This window comes from Urocampus carinirostris, chromosome 7 (genome assembly GCF_059441175.1).
Source record: "Urocampus carinirostris isolate Australia breed hairy pipefish chromosome 7, RoL_Ucar_1.0, whole genome shotgun sequence".
NCBI lineage: Eukaryota > Metazoa > Chordata > Actinopteri > Syngnathiformes > Syngnathidae > Urocampus > Urocampus carinirostris.
In genome coordinates, this window is record NC_142355.1 from 25,023,333 (window position 1) to 25,039,190 (window position 15,858).

The 15,858-nt window shown below is 38.5% G+C and overlaps 2 protein-coding genes across 2 annotated transcripts in view; both read left to right on the forward strand.

Annotated features, from left to right (window-relative positions):
• fkbp4 (FKBP prolyl isomerase 4) overlaps positions 1-14,342 on the forward strand; it is a 33,799-nt gene extending 19,457 nt beyond the window's left edge. The window contains exons 8-10 of the mRNA XM_088340302.1: positions 3,797-3,940; positions 5,726-5,821; positions 10,390-14,342. Of these exons, the coding sequence (XP_088196428.1) occupies positions 3,797-3,940; positions 5,726-5,821; positions 10,390-10,482 (333 nt within the window). The 3' untranslated portion in view covers positions 10,483-14,342. The remainder of the gene's footprint in view (positions 1-3,796; positions 3,941-5,725; positions 5,822-10,389) is intronic.
• Positions 14,343-14,879: 537 nt separating this feature from the next.
• b4galnt3b (beta-1,4-N-acetyl-galactosaminyltransferase 3b) overlaps positions 14,880-15,858 on the forward strand; it is a 33,167-nt gene continuing 32,188 nt past the window's right edge. The window contains exon 1 of the mRNA XM_088340301.1: positions 14,880-15,197. Coding sequence (XP_088196427.1) covers positions 15,062-15,197 — 136 coding nt within the window. The 5' untranslated portion in view covers positions 14,880-15,061. The remainder of the gene's footprint in view (positions 15,198-15,858) is intronic.

Consider the following 15,858-nt stretch of genomic DNA (forward strand, 5'->3'; position numbering starts at 1 on the left):
GTCAAAGTTCTTGTGCGCTGGAGATACAGTACACGTCGTACTGTATGTTTACACAAGAACTAGGAAGTAGGAGCCGGATTTATTTTTCCGGATAGATACTCTGTGACCTCTCAAAGCGCTTCCGCATGCCGGTAGCGGCGGAAAGAAGTACTACAGTACTGTCCTGTACTCGAAAAAAGGTGCACACAATGTGCCCTCTAATTTTCCACGGGTCTGAGCGTTCACACAAAGTCGGTGAGCAACGCTTGAAACAACAGTGAGCAACCATAATTCCAAGTGTGGCAAGATAATTAATTATCAAACATGTCCAAAACTTGACATCAAGTTACATTTTGCTGAGTTTCCGGCAATGCAAAATTATTTTTCTCTTTTGAATGAATTGACTCATGTACTATTGCAAAGGTTGTACGGCCTACAAACGTCGTTTGTTCTTACAATTCTTTCACAAGATATGCATTTCTTTTTATTTCCTGACATATTTTGTCGCATAATATTAACATTTTTGGGGTCTTATTTAGTCTATTGTAAGATACAGAACTGTACTTAATCACATTTTTAGTGGAAGTACAATGTTGGCAACAAGATTCACTTGATATAATTGGAAATTATTTGAATGCAACACAAACTTTTTCTTCTTTTTTTGTGTTTTTTTTCTACCTTTTTAAAAAATCCTTTTAAAAAAATCTCATTGTGTTTGTTTTTTCTGAGCTGTTACTTTTTTCTTTTTGTTCTCTATTCACTTTTTTCCTACATTTATTTTTCTTTTTTCTAAATGTTTCCTTTTTTCTCTTCCTTTTGTTTCTTTTTTTCTCAGATTTTCAATGCTTTTTCATTTTGGTTCTTTTTTGTTCTATTCCCCTATTCCTCTAAGTAATTCTGTGCATAATTTTACATAATATTTGGTCATGTTGGGATTAAAGAAGCGAAAACAACCTAAGAGCCGTTTAGGACCCGAAAGAGCCGGTTACTTTTAGTGAGCCGAGCCGAAGAAGCCGGTTCTTGACAAACTCTACTAACTTTACTCAACTTCGTTCTTCTTCGACTCAACTTCAAAATACCGCATTTAGGACACAACAGGGGAACCTGTGTATTTTTACCTTCATACACTGTAACTTTGACTTAAGTCGCTTCTTAATTAGTAATTTTGAGCCCTCATTTTTTGTGCGCTGGCTAGATTTTCTTGTGCGCTGAGAATGTGCTAGCAGTGCGCAATTGCGCACGTGTGCAGCTTAGAGGGAACACTGCACGCAATACAAAATCTAACTTACAGAAATCTCCGGATATTTTTTGGCATCCCGAGAAAAATGTTCGTATCTACGATTTTACGTAAATCGAATGGTCGTAAGTAGGGGAGTTTCTTGTACTCCATAAAATTGCAAGAAATTATTGCTAATTTTCCATTGTTAACATATACATTTTCTAATTGGGTGCCATTTTTATTCTTCTCTGTTTTTCCATTTACAAGGTTACAAATACTTCAAAAAGCACAACACTATAATACAATTGAGAAAATGGAAAGGACTGGAAAAGCCGCCAATTATCTTGGTCTTGTCTCCTTGACAGTCAGACACCTTTCATAATAATATATTTAGGAAACAAAATGATTATAACCGTATTAAATGATCACAAGACTCATATATCATCATTGCTGGATATAATTATACTTTAACAGTCACGCAACATATTTTATGAGAAACCAAATTGAACGTATACCTTAATATAAAATCGGATAATAAAAATGACATTATTCTTCCTCACACCTATAAATTAAAAAAATTGATTTAGAGGTATAATCTTTTTTTTTTTCACCTTGTATTAATTATACGTAAAGATCATCATTGAAAATAAGGCTAATCTCCTAACTGCTCATCCCAATTCAGTGGAAAAATATGGTTTTAGGTTAGCTCTTCCACTAGATGGCGGTAAAGACCTTTCAATCAGATAGTCATGACTGGCTTGAAGCTAACTGAAGATTCATTGTATCAATTTTGTATTATGGCATTTTGATACACCCTAAAATTCACATAAATTCTCTTTTCACAGTATTCACAGTACAACAGGTTTTTGATAATATGATATGATTATTTCACGGGGCGTACCCTCCGGTGGTGCGCCTTTTAACACGGTGTGCCATATGGTCGTGAAAATATGGCGATGTAGTGGCTTTTTTGCTTTAGAAGGAATGTATTTATTCGAGACAAATGAATAGAGTGCTTCGAGGTCCTAAGATTACCCACAATGCATTGCTGGCGGCCATTTTGGAAGTCCACAAAGCTTTTCACTTCATTGTTATTGTTCAGCGAACCAGTTAGATTCTACATTGTAATGCCGAATACGTGCGTTATTGTTGGCTGTTGTAGCCGAGGGGAAAAGGGTGGGAGGGGCTTCTTTAGACTTCCGAAGTGTGTTTACGATCAGGGGATTGAAGCTCAGGAGAAAAGTGAACGGCGAAGACGAATGTGGCTGGCAGCTATCAACCGGTCGAATTTGCCAAAGCTTGACTGTGTTCGTGTTTGTTCTGACCACTTTCTGACAGGTAAATTGAATTATTTATGATGTAGAAATACATTTTAAAAAGGTTATGGGACATGTGTACTTCATGACAACAGCTCGACGACCCCAAACTACTTTTATAACATATATGTTAGGTATTTCGCCGAAAACGACATTTAAAAACCGAACAAAACTCCGTTTCTCATTCGTACACTATTTTGGTGGAGAAATTCAACGCGGTTTCAGGGAAAGAGAGTCTCCTTTCCTCAGTCAACTCGCGTCAATAGAGGATTTAAAGCCCCCGAAAGCTAAGCTAACTTAGCCACCGGTGCGCCGTTCGGAGAAGCGTTGCCTTTCCCGGGTTGTTCAACATAGAACAAAAGGGAAGCAACATGAGAACAACATTCCCCTAAACCTGCAACACAGTTGCAATGGGCACACAGAATCGATGATGACTTGTCAACAATGATCCATGGTTGTAAACTTGGCTGAGACAAACTCTGAGAATGTAGAACTTTCCCTTTCACAGTCTTGTTTTCATCACCTTCGCTTGTGTGCACAGACACATCCCGAACCCAGCCAGACACAAATCTGTCGTAGGCTTCCATACTTTTGTAATTTTGAAAATCCTTCAGTTCACAAAAGGGACTTGGGTGGAAAATAAGATAGTTAACAAGTTCGATGTAAGTCACACACGGCAACAAATCGGGATCAGACTTCCAGTCCTTGTTTTTAATTTTGTAGGGATCCAATTTTCCAATAAAATGCAACTTCGCAGCGTACCGCTCGCGTGCTTGCTTGTCTAAACTCTCCACGTAGTTTTCCATATTGTTGATGGACAAAATCCGTACACAAACGAAGCTAGTTGAGAAAATAAATAGACAAACTGAGTAAATATTTGCTCCTCTCGCTCTCACCGCTTGTAATCGACAGACTTCCAAGATGGCGGCACGAAGCCGTGTTACTATTTTTAGCACAAAGCGCGGAGCCCTCTATACGAGACTGATCCAACCTACCGTTTTGAACTTGAGATTTCAATTAAAAAATACAAATTCTTGTGGTGGACTTTTGGCGTCCTCTGTTGGTAAATTCTGTAACTGCAAAGTAGACGGTCCATGCCCACAAGATTCCTTCTAACATAAAATACATTAAAACTAAGCAAAACCCCAACCCTGGTTACCATCTCTACAGTGAACTCTGTCAAAATATATAACAAGATTTTACAATGACATTTAGATCACTTAAGAGATGCATCTGAGTGGAACCTCTAGTTAAATAAAGTCCATATGCTGTCTGATCACAGGCCCTGGAGTTGGATGAGTCCAACGAGAAGGCGCTATACCGAAGGGGGATGGCCATGTTCGACATCGCGGAGTTTGACGAAGCCAGGAATAACTTCCAACAAGTTGTTCAACTTTACCCCGCTAACAAAGCTGCCAAGACTCAGGTATGAGATTACTCCCGTAAGAGGTTGGGCATGTTTGCATGATGTTTGGCTTTTGTTTTACTTGGATTAATAATAACATTTAGAAGTAACTCTGATTCTTGTTCTTGCTAATAATATAAGCAAGTTAAAAAGCCCCTGTAGGATGAGAACTTGGTCCTGAATGAAGGTTTTTCTGAAATTGATGTTTCAGTGCAGGGGTAGGGCAACTAGAGCCATTGGGCTTTTTTTAGTGGGCCTACCAAACGAAAATCTTTAAAACCGGTTGGAACCCCTTTTACCTTCAGATCCCCCTCAATTCCTCCTGGCATAGATACAAGGTGCTGGAAGCATTCCTCAAAGAGTTTGGCCTATATTGACATGATGTGGTCACACAGTTGCCACAGATTTGTCTGCTGCACATCCATGATGCGAATCTGCCGTTCCACCACATCCCAGAGATGCTCTATTGGATTGAGATCTGCTGACTGTGGAGGCGATTTGAGTACAGTGAACTAACTTATTGTCATGTTCAAGAAACTAGTCTGAGACTCTGGATTTTTTTTATTCATATTTCATGCTTCAAACGTTTTGATTTAAAAAAAGAACTCAAAATATTTTCTAACAATCAAAATCATGTTGACACAAAATTTCAAAGGATTTCAAGCTTTTATATTAACAACTAAAAAAAACAGAAAGGTAATTTGTTTGTTTTAAAAATATTGCTCCCCTGTTCTCTCAGCTCAGGCAACAGACTCCAGACAGCGGACTCCATTCAGCACACCAATTGCCTTACACAATTCACCCACCCTCTTCTTTAAATCTCCAAAACACCCCCTGCTGCCACGTATGAACCTAAATACTTAAAACTATCTACCTCATGCAACTTTACACCATTCAGAAAAATCTCCATCCCCCTCCCCTTCACCACCTATCGAACACCTCATCACCTTACTGTTGTCTGCATTCACCTTAAGCTTCCTTTTCTTACAAACGCTTTTAAACTCCATCCCAAAGTACTCATTCCTGCTAGAGAGTCAGCCCCACCAAAGCAGTGTCATCTTCAAACAGCTGACTTAAATGCAACCCACTATCACACACTATACCTGCTCTCCATGCTCACACGCGCCTGTCACCGTTCCCTTTGTTGAAGGGAACCACACATGCACTCCGCCAGTGCTCTGTTACCACTCCAAGCACAACTTATGTTTACCACCTCTCCTGATATGCTCTACGATTGTTCAGTTTTTGTATTTGTTTGCACAATATGAAATGTAGAACTAATTTGGATTCATTTCACGATTGTGTCTCCCATATAGTTGAATATTGGAAAATATTTGGAGTTTTCTTATCTTGAAGTTTAAAGCCTGAAATATGGCAAATAAAAGGTCAGAAGATTCTCCAGTTGCCAATACTTTTGAAAGGCACTGTATACTATGTGTCGGGGGTGACCAGAATTTGAGTTAATCCTTTAATCAACAACAACAAAATGCGACGAGTGCTTTGGAAGTAGAAAGCCTTATTTAGTGAGCCGAGCCAAAATAGCCTAAATTCTTATCACTCCTGTTAACACAGTATGAAACTTGAAATGGTAACCAAATAATAAACATAAAATATTAGTTACCACCTAAACTTTTTGGGTTCGTCACTGTAAGCAACTGTCCAATCCTGCGATGGTTGTCTTCGACCAAAATTGTTCTACATACTTCTCACCAAACATTGCAATTCCCAAAAACTGACTACCAAGCCTAATTAAAGATATCGAGGTGCGAGGATCTTTGCCTAACTTTCCCTGATGTTGCCTTCCAGATCACTCTGTGCCTGAAACACAAGAAGATGCACTACGAGAATGAAAAGCGTTTATACGCAAATATGTTCGAGAAGTTTGCAGAGCAAGACTCCAAGGTAACTGAGATTCCACAACAACGCTGCACAGCGGTGGTTAAATGAGTTACGATTAGGATTGCTACTAACTGTTACATTAATAGCAGACTTGTCACTGATTATTGAAACATTTAGTCTGATCATTCAGATGATATGTTATATTTAGCATGATTTTGATTTAATTATGTGGTCGATTATAATAAAAACAAGAAAAATTTGTACAATAGAAAAATACATATTTTATTGAGTTATGACTGATACATACAAAAATTGAATAAAAATGCCCTATCTTAAGCCAATCACAGGGTTCGTACAGGTGCATGAATTCCTTGAAAATGCTTGAATTTTAAGGTTGTGTTTTCAAGGATTAAATTGTGCTCGAATTCTGGGTGAAGCGCTTGAAAGTGTTAATTCAAGTCAAGTCATGTTTATTTGAATAGCCCTTAATCACAACAATTCTCAAATGGGTGGACAGATTACCGACTACTATGACACAATATTTCTATTTAAAGTGATTCAAGTGTGTAATAATTTCCCACTAGAGGTCCTTGTATCTTAGAATGGGATTGAATCCGAGGTATACACAATATGTAAGCCTGAAGAAAAACAAGTGGCTAAATTTGGGAGTCTACTTCCATATTTTCTTGCGTGATCAAGGATGATTTCCAGCAAGCAACAGGACCTCAAAGCTTGTTATAATACCTGAATGAATGGCAACAAAAGACCAAGTTATCTGGATACTTCAAGAGCGCCCGAAAAGAGCTGGAGTTGGTTGTGTTAGTGTAAGTGCCTAACTTTATTGGCTATTAGGCAAAGTTACTAAAAACGACAGTAAAAGACTGCAAGATCAAATCAGAATTTTGTCAAGCGTTGACACCATGAATCACGGAAGTAAGTGACAGTTACTTGCCTGACCAGCTGTGGGAGCCGAGTGACACTGAAGGACAAAGCTGGAGCAGCTAACAACAATATCACCTGCTAGCAGTGAGCTACAGACTGCAGCCAAGTGGCTATCACTTTTTATTCCCTTGTGATTAACTGCGGCTGGCTTTACTTTGTACAACATTTCCCTATGAAGTGTCATTGCCCCCTACAGGATAGGTGCAAGCTACACCTAAATGGGGCACTATGAAACGAACATTGGTGCAAGGATTACATATCAATTATGGACATTTATTATGGGCCATACAAAAATGGATGCTGTTCTTGGACTTCAGTTCGGCATTCAACACAATCATCCCACAAAACCTGGTAGACAAACTGAGACTCCTGGGCTTCAACACCCCCCTGCAGAACTGGCTGCTGGAATTCCTCACTGACGGACCCCAGTCAGTGCGGCTTTGTCAGAACATCTCCGATGTCATCACCCTCAGCACGGGCTCCCCCCAAGGCTGTGTCCTGAGCCCCCTGCTGTTCACCCTGATGACACGCGACTTCGTCCCTAGGTCAGACACAAACCACATCGTGAAGTTTGCGGACGACACAACAGTGGTGGGCCTCATCAGGGACGACAACGACCTGGCCTACAGAGAGGAGGTGGAGCAATTGGGCTGGTGCAGAGTCAACAGCCTGGTCCTGAATGTTGGCAAAACTAAAGAGATTATTATCGACTTCAGGAAAAACCAGCCCAACCATATCCCACTTATCATCAACTACAAGACTGTGGAGGTTGTCACCAGGACCAAGTTCCTAGGGGTGCACATCACAGACAAACTCACCTGGTCCGTGAACACTGCATCACTGGTGAAGAGGGCACAGCAGTGCCTGTACTTCCTGCTGAGGATGAGGAGAGCCCACCTGCCCCCACCCAGCCTCATCACATTCTACAGGGGCACCATAGAGAGCATCCTGACTAGCTGTATCTATGTGTGGTGTGGAGGCTGCAGTGCCTCCGACTGTGATAGTGTGAGGAGGGTGATGAGGACAGCAGAGAAAATCATCGGGACTTCTCTCTCCTCCATTCAGGACATTGTCCAGAAGCGCTGCCTATCCCGAGCCAAGAACATCATTAAGGACCCCTCTCACCCCCATCATGGACTGTTCACTCTGCTAGCCTCTGGGAAGAGGTACTGCAGTGTGCGGTGCAGGACCACCAGGTTCTGCAACAGCTTCGTCCCCCTGGCCATTAGACTGTTAAATGGTCAATCACACACATAGTAAGCCTACACAGCTGCTAATCTGTACATCTGTTTGTTTGTTTTGTGGTTTGTTTTTTTTTGCACATCTGTTCCCCTCTGCACTATTGTACTCTAGTGTCATTGTTATGGTATAGTGACTTGTTTACCTGACTGCCCATTTTGCACCTCTAGTTAGCTGCTCCTCTTGCACTCTTTGCACTACTGTAAAATACTATACATAGCTATAATTATTTAGTATATTATTAGTACTTCAATACTCCAACTCAATACAACATTTTATTTATATCTGTACATTCAAGGAAATTGTGCGGGTCAGATCTATCGACATTTTGTTCTGTATACACGTGTACAAGAATGACAATAAAGTATATCTGAAAAGGAAGGTAGCATTTCCCAATGGTAAAAACTTGAAAGTATAGGTACATGTTTACATAGTCATTTTTACCCAACACTTATATGGGTAGGGATTTATCTCCAAAACAAATATATACGGGATTTACTCAAGATCAAAAATTGGCATATATTAAGGGCAGACATATTTTGGCTCTGCAAAATACATGATTCAAACCTTTTTAATGGAACTGGAGAAATGCAAAAATTGGCATTGAAAGTCCTAAAAATGTGCTTGGATTTAGCCATGAAAAAGTTGTTTTAACCCTGCAATTGGGTAGAATGTATATTATCCATAAACAAACCTCTGTCTATTTTATACTGACAGGCAAATAAATACATCACAAATTAAAATCAGGCAAACATTTTTTATCCCTGTAAACCAAACCAAAAACATGCTCATTAGTAAATAACACTAACATTTGCATTTTCTAAAGTACAAAGTCTCCAACAAAAGATCTTAACAGTGCTCAACAATACAAATTCTAACATCTGACATTGTTTTTTAGCCTGCATGAATTTCATTTTAAAACACTTAAAATTTAATTTTAAATTTGTTTGTCAGGTACAGTCTGGCTTAATGCTCAAGCTTTTTTATCGCAAAATCAACGTGTATAAAATGTACAATGTATATCATCAAAACCTCGTTGGTTTGAATATTACTTGAAATTTACCGAGGCTAGCTATGACCCCGTTTTGTTTTCACTGACTGTTCTCTTCAAATGTTAGTGCATCACCGAGATACTGCCATGATACGCATGGTTTGCTTTCCAAGTAGTCACTGGATCAAGCCTAAGAGACAATCATTTCTGAATGTTACCACTTGAGACAGATGCTGTTGCGCATGTATGATTCTCAGCAGATTACATTCGTGTAGAGATGCCTCACTCTGTTGGAAAAACGTCGACAATGGGAGTCTGTGTCTTTTTTAGGGATCAGCAACTTATGGCTCGTGAGCCATTGTTGCTCTTTTTTATGAGTACATCTGGTTCTGAGACAAAATGGTACATGTGCAATTATATACTGAAATGTTAAATGCTAAACCCAAAGCAGCATTTTCAAAGCTGGAAAGGTTCGGTCCAGTCTTAACTACAATGTTCAAGCAAGCTTTCATACCAACAGACTCCCTTTTGTGAGTACATCGCCATAGAATCCTTTATATGAAAACTCAAGCAATCTATGTTCACTGTTGAGACACTTCATGAAAGAGCAAACTGTAAATTCCGAAAAACCCGAGAAAAGCACCCAGAGCAAGTTGATTTGGTGAGCTGTAGGAATGGAAGGAGCTTTACACACAGCGTGGGCATTGTTCTTCCTCTCGATTAGTGCCGGCACCTTGTCTTGAAACCATTATTTAGGACAAAAATGGCTGTAAAAATGAGCCTCAACACTTAAGTAAGTGCGGGAGGGAGACAAATATTAAGTTATTTATAGCTCGGTAGCCTTGAGGGTATGGCGCCCGCCCCGATACTTGGGAGGTTGTGGTTCAACCCTCGCCCGAGTCATACCTAAGACTTAAACATTGGTACCCGTTGCCTCCCTGCTTTGGCGTTCAGCATTAAGGGTTGGAATTGGGGGGTTTGGTCACCTAATGACTCCCAACACCTCAGTTGGGTTGAGCGAGGGGGCTGGGCATCCCCTCCTCTGAATCAATCTCCCAAAAAGAGTCAGAAATGACTCTAGCCACCTCCCACCAGGGGGATATGGCTGTGGTGTGTATATATATATATATATATATATATATATATATATATATATATATATATATAATGTTTGGCCTCAGGCATAATTCTTATTTTATAAATATAATCAAATCGGCAAATGTCACACAGTAAAATGGAATGTGCTGGAGAATTAAGTTTTTATCCGGAGAGCTGGTTTGGTGTTTTTTTTATTTTTATCCCAAAATATCTTGTGCGGCTATCTCGATACAAATCAAAATATTTTTCCTTTTTAGGTTGAAAAATTTCCCGACCCCTGGTCCATTTCTATTACAACTTTACTTCGCCAACATCCACTAACCATTGCAGCCCTACTTACAATCTCCAATACCTTTTGCAGAGAGAGTCAAAGAAGACAAAGAGCAAAGAGAGCAGCGATGGCGCACCTATGGAGGTGGAGAGCGCTACAAATGAAGCGAGAGGAGATGTTTAAACGCTATGAGTTGTGAGGATTCATTGGCTCTCCTGATTTTCATTACTTCTGCCGTTTTAAGTGTTTAAACTGTAGGTGTTCGTGTGAGACTGGTGTTTCAACAAGTGCATTGACTTTGTTGGCTTTTCCATCCCGGGCCTATTGGCAGGTATGACGTGGGTTTGCGTTCTCGCTTTCCCTTAAAAGTGTTCAACAAGCAGCTTTACAAGAGCGTTTCACAGCTGGTTTGCGTCCGTGCGTACCAAGTGTGTATGTGTAGAGCAGCCTTTGCCGTAAAAAGCTTTTCATTCACCTTGCACTATGTTTGTTCTCTGTAATTCATTTGTTCAAGCCTCTGCTTCTTGGGCCTATTGATCAATTCAGGGACTGGCCGAACACTCTTGATACAATGAGCTGGAACGTTCCAAAAGTATAGATGTAGATGTCCTGCACACTTGAAAAGTCCGTGTTGTGTTTTTGGATAATGATGATGGTGGTGGGGGGAAACCAGCACAAAGGTCGATATGTGGCAATTTCTTTTTAAACTAAAAGAAACCTTTTACATTTTTGACACCAATTGGCCCCAAAACCGATGTACAGCCCTCGGTCGACAGAATAAATCACCTAACGTTCTAAAGTTTACTTACACCAAGAGAATATGTGAATATGGCTTAACAGCACTAGATTAATAACATAAATCGTATACACAGCATGTAAATCAATATTCTACATAGAGAACAAAAGGATACAGCCTCACTTTTTCAAACCTAAAACACTGATGCAAAAATGACGCCACAGGCAGTTGTAGGTAAAATAAGAAAACTCCACACGGGCAAAAACCTTAACCTGCCTTCACTGAAAAAGAACCCTCAAACAGTAGACAGTGCAAGCATATCCCCTCGTGACATTTTCCATGAACTGCCCTACATTAATGTAGCAGGAGGCGATATAATTTTTTGGGCGGTGTCAATTGTTGGAAGTTGTAAGGCTGAAATTGCCTAGCAGGGCCATTTCCTGGTGTTAGGATGCATGTGAAACTGGGTGCCCTTTGAGCTAATTAGTAAGTAAATTTAGTAAAAATAAGTTCCCAGCTTGAAAAAATATTTGAGACCCATGGTCTACAGATTTGGATTACATATCAGATGGGATTTAGGAAGAATGGACTGCAAATTTTGCGTTCCAAATAATATTAAAGAACTCTTAAAAAATGTTTACCTGTTTTTTATGCAAAAAGTATAAAATTATAGTTTAATGGTATATTAAAACTATAGAAAAAATAGTGTTGATTGTCAGTTTTTTTGTATTTTCTTTTCTTTTTTTAATACAGTTATTAAAGATATAATTTTCTTGAGATTACAAATGTAACTAACCAAAATGATCAACAATTGTGCTTATTTGAAGGACTTGTTATGTTATTTTGCCGGAAAAACAAGTTAACATGTTTTCAAATTACTTTTAAAATGAAAAAAGTTCATCCATTTTTCTAAACTGTTGTTTCCTAAACAATTTCACATAATCCAAAGCATTGAAGTTACTTAGCATGACATATATTTCTTAAATGTTGCCACGTCAAAATAAAAATGCAAATAAAGTCACAAAATATAATGGAATGATTTGATGATCTGAGGAATATGGCTCACAGGCGTAAAGGTTGAGAAACTATTAGTACAAAAATTAAAGTTATCAATATATTGCATGTATGGGGAATGTTTTACAGTAATCCATCCACCCATTATCTGCACCGCTTATCCTTAGTAGGGTCGCGGGGCTGCTGGAGCCCATCCTAGCTATCTTCGGGCAGTGGTCAGGGGACACACTGAACTCGTTGCCAGCCAGTCGCAGGGCACACAGAGACAGACAATTCGCTCGCTCATTCACATCTAGGGACAATTTAGACCGGCAAATTAACCTGACATGCATGTTTTTGGAATGTGGGAGGAAACCGGAGTGCCCGGAGAAACCCACGCAAGCACGGGGAGAACATGCAAACTCCAACCAGGAAGGTTCGATCTCATGACCTCAGAACTGTGCCGCGGTCGCGTTAACCACTCAGCCGCCGTAAAAATAATAAAATAAAAATGTTCCCAACATGAACGGTTAAACTTAGATAAGCTGAAGTTACTTGAACAGAACATTTTTCATCACTTGAGCATCTTATTTTATTAATTCGTCCTAACTATTCTTTTTTTTTTTTTTAGTTTTAAGAAAATACTAAACTGCTAAATACAAGTCCTTAAAGGTATGGTAGCGATTTTTCAACCCCTAGATGTCGCTATATCACCTAAAGCACAAGGAAGAATAAAAAATATTGAGACTCCACCAAACCACCATTTTTAGTCCCGATTTTTGCCCAGTCTTTAGCAAATTATTCTGGGTACCTATAGCATCACAATTTCAGCTGCCTTTATTTAATGTTCATGTTTTTCTAAAATGAATGCATTATTTTTTTTCTTCAAACTGCAGGTATTTTAATAAAATGCACGTTCATATGATAGTTCATATACTTCTTTCTGTTTTTAATCAAATGTAATTTTTTTTTATTTATTTTTTTTTTTTTTACCACTCTGCATACTATATAACACACACTGTCTCTTTAGGAGTATATTAAACCAACAATCTTCAATAATTCTTAACAATAGAAATGTGCTTTTTGTTCAACTAAAAAAACTAGTGTAGACACTTGTCCGTTCAGTTTTGTTTTTACATTTAATTTGCGACCCATGATTTATGTCCATAAAAATTAAATTTCTACAATAAAAATGGATTATGTTTTGCCAATTTGCTCCCCTTTTCCTCAGAATCAGCAACCAAAAGTTAGGAGCTCAATGCAGGGGCCTTCTTTTTAAACAATGAGCCTGAGCGCAGTGCACGAATTGTGCAAGATCTTATCCAGCAGCTACCTTGGAGACATGGAGTCAGTTTACCGGTGGGATTAGCGCACTGTTGTGCCCCGTGGGTAAACATTAAAACAGAATAAACACCCGAAGGAGGATGGGAAACACCACCATGATTTTAAACATGGCCGGATTTTCATCAGGTTGTATTCTAGTGAAAAATAAGGCACTACAGAAGCAGTGCAGGGCTAGTTACAATAGATTGTCCTATATTAGACCTTAGCTGGCTCGCACAACAATGTAACAACCATGGTTAGGAAAACTGCCTCTGGCAATGTTGTATTTTGATTTGTGTTGATAAGGTTTATCATTGAGACGTCAATGACTTTAGTAGGTTTCTGTTCGGAGTCAATTGCGTAATTTCTGAAGAAATGTTGTAATGTCACAACCTTTTTTGCAGCTGCATTGTAATAACAATCTTAGTGTACAATTGCATGTAGAATTTTCGGAAGCATTGGTGACCATTTTGAAATGGAGGCCATTGATGAATTCTAGTGATACCCAGGGTTAGGTAGGGTTACTTTAACTGGATTACTTTCAATTACTTTTGGATTACTTCAATACCAAATATGCTAATAAAAGACAAAAGAAACTAAATATGAATAAAATGACTAAATTTTGTGCAGGCTTGGGGAGTAACGGAATACATGGAACGGCAAAAATGGTGTTGGCAAGCTGTTTGGATTTATTTTCATTTTGTTTCTGTCACACTTTATGTTAGTTTTGCTGTAGATCAAAGAGATCAAAGCCAGGAGAGAAAGCTTACCACGTGTTTTGAGTCATAATTTTATTCAGATTTAGTTTCTTTTGTCTTTTATTAGCATATTTGGTATTGGAGTAATCCAAAAGTAATCAAGTTAAAGTAACCCTACCCAGCCCTGGTGATACCTGGTATATTTTCTCAGTGAGTCTGTGCTTTGCCATCATTTTATGTTGTGTTATATGTTGAAAGGGTCACAACAGACCCAATAAAACAAATTATTGCGATTGTTGTTGTTATTGTTGTTTGTAGCCTATACATTTATTTATTGACAAAAGTACAAACCTTTTCCTCACAGGTGCAATGTGTTACTTTTGCAAAAAAAAAAAATTGAGCTCCAAAGGTTCAGGTAATTCGGCAAACTTTCCTGACACAACTTCTTTAAAAAGATTTGGTGACCAAATAGAATTACCACAGAACGTCTAAATAATATACCGGTAAGTGCTGTAGTCATTAGTCAAGTTAAAGGAGTCTATCCTAAAACCACGTTTCCTCAGGACGTTCTTTCAAAATAAATGCACTTTTGCATTACAATGCCACTCAAATAGGGATGAAATACTGGTTGTTTCAACAATGAATGATACCAAAACACTATTATAGTTTCATTTTGGTGTTTAATTAAAGCAAAATTTGCTTTTTGAATAATTTCAAAAGTAAATGACTTGGGTTTTTTTTTGAAGAAGAAAAAAATTACTTCCTTTTGCTTTTGACGGCTGCTTGCTGACTGAGAATTCTACTATGAAATCGTTAGTATTAGATGGAGGTTCTGTGGAGATGTTCTCTCCTATAAATTGAGCGAGAGTAACAACATCTCTTTAAAACCATTTGATGTAACTAACTTTTTCCCTCATATTATTGCCGCCGTACCAAGGCGCAAGCGCATAACACCGGCAGTCGCCCGCGAGCGTTCGACTAAGACCGAACTCTGATAGAGAGGAGAGGCGAGATGATAACCATCCTTTTCCCGTTGAAGAAATTGCGACGGAATGGGATAAGCGTTTTAATCGGGGTCATTCTACTTGTTGCAGCAGTGGCCGTGTACCACGAGACAATTGTGGCCAGAACCTGGAGTGGAGGCATCGGTGAGTAGTTTGAGACACTCGTGTCTACATAAATTGTGTTTTTCCAATTGACAATCTATTTCTTTATAAGAACCAATCTTTATATGGGGAGCAACATGCTGCCTAGCTTGATAAGTTTAAAATAAATACAACTTAGTCATTTGTTTTTGTTAGTCATCACTTCATAACGGTTAACCTCAGTTTTCTCCCTATTGATGATTGCAATTCCCCTTATTAAGCAATAAAAACCCACTTACTTACTTTATTTACTCGAAACAAGGCAGATTTATGTTCAATAAAAACAAAAAACATTTGTGTAAACAAGTTTATTTACCAAGTCAGCATTATTAAAAAAATCAGCGTCTTCGTTCTTCACAACGCAAATACGACAAAAATAATATTGCAGAAAAATCTACAGGAATACGAAGAACTACTATTTTAGAAATACTACAGTAATACTACAATATCCTACTACAGAAATAGTACCAGAAAAAAAAACTATGACTGATATAATACAGTAGAATTACTTTAATAATCCTACAAAAATACGACTACAGAAATACTACAAGAATACTACTGCATACAAATTACAAGAATACTACAAAAATCCCACTTCAAAAATACTATTACTGTACATAAATTAGACAAAAATAAAACAAAAGTAATGCCTCAAAGGTCAGAC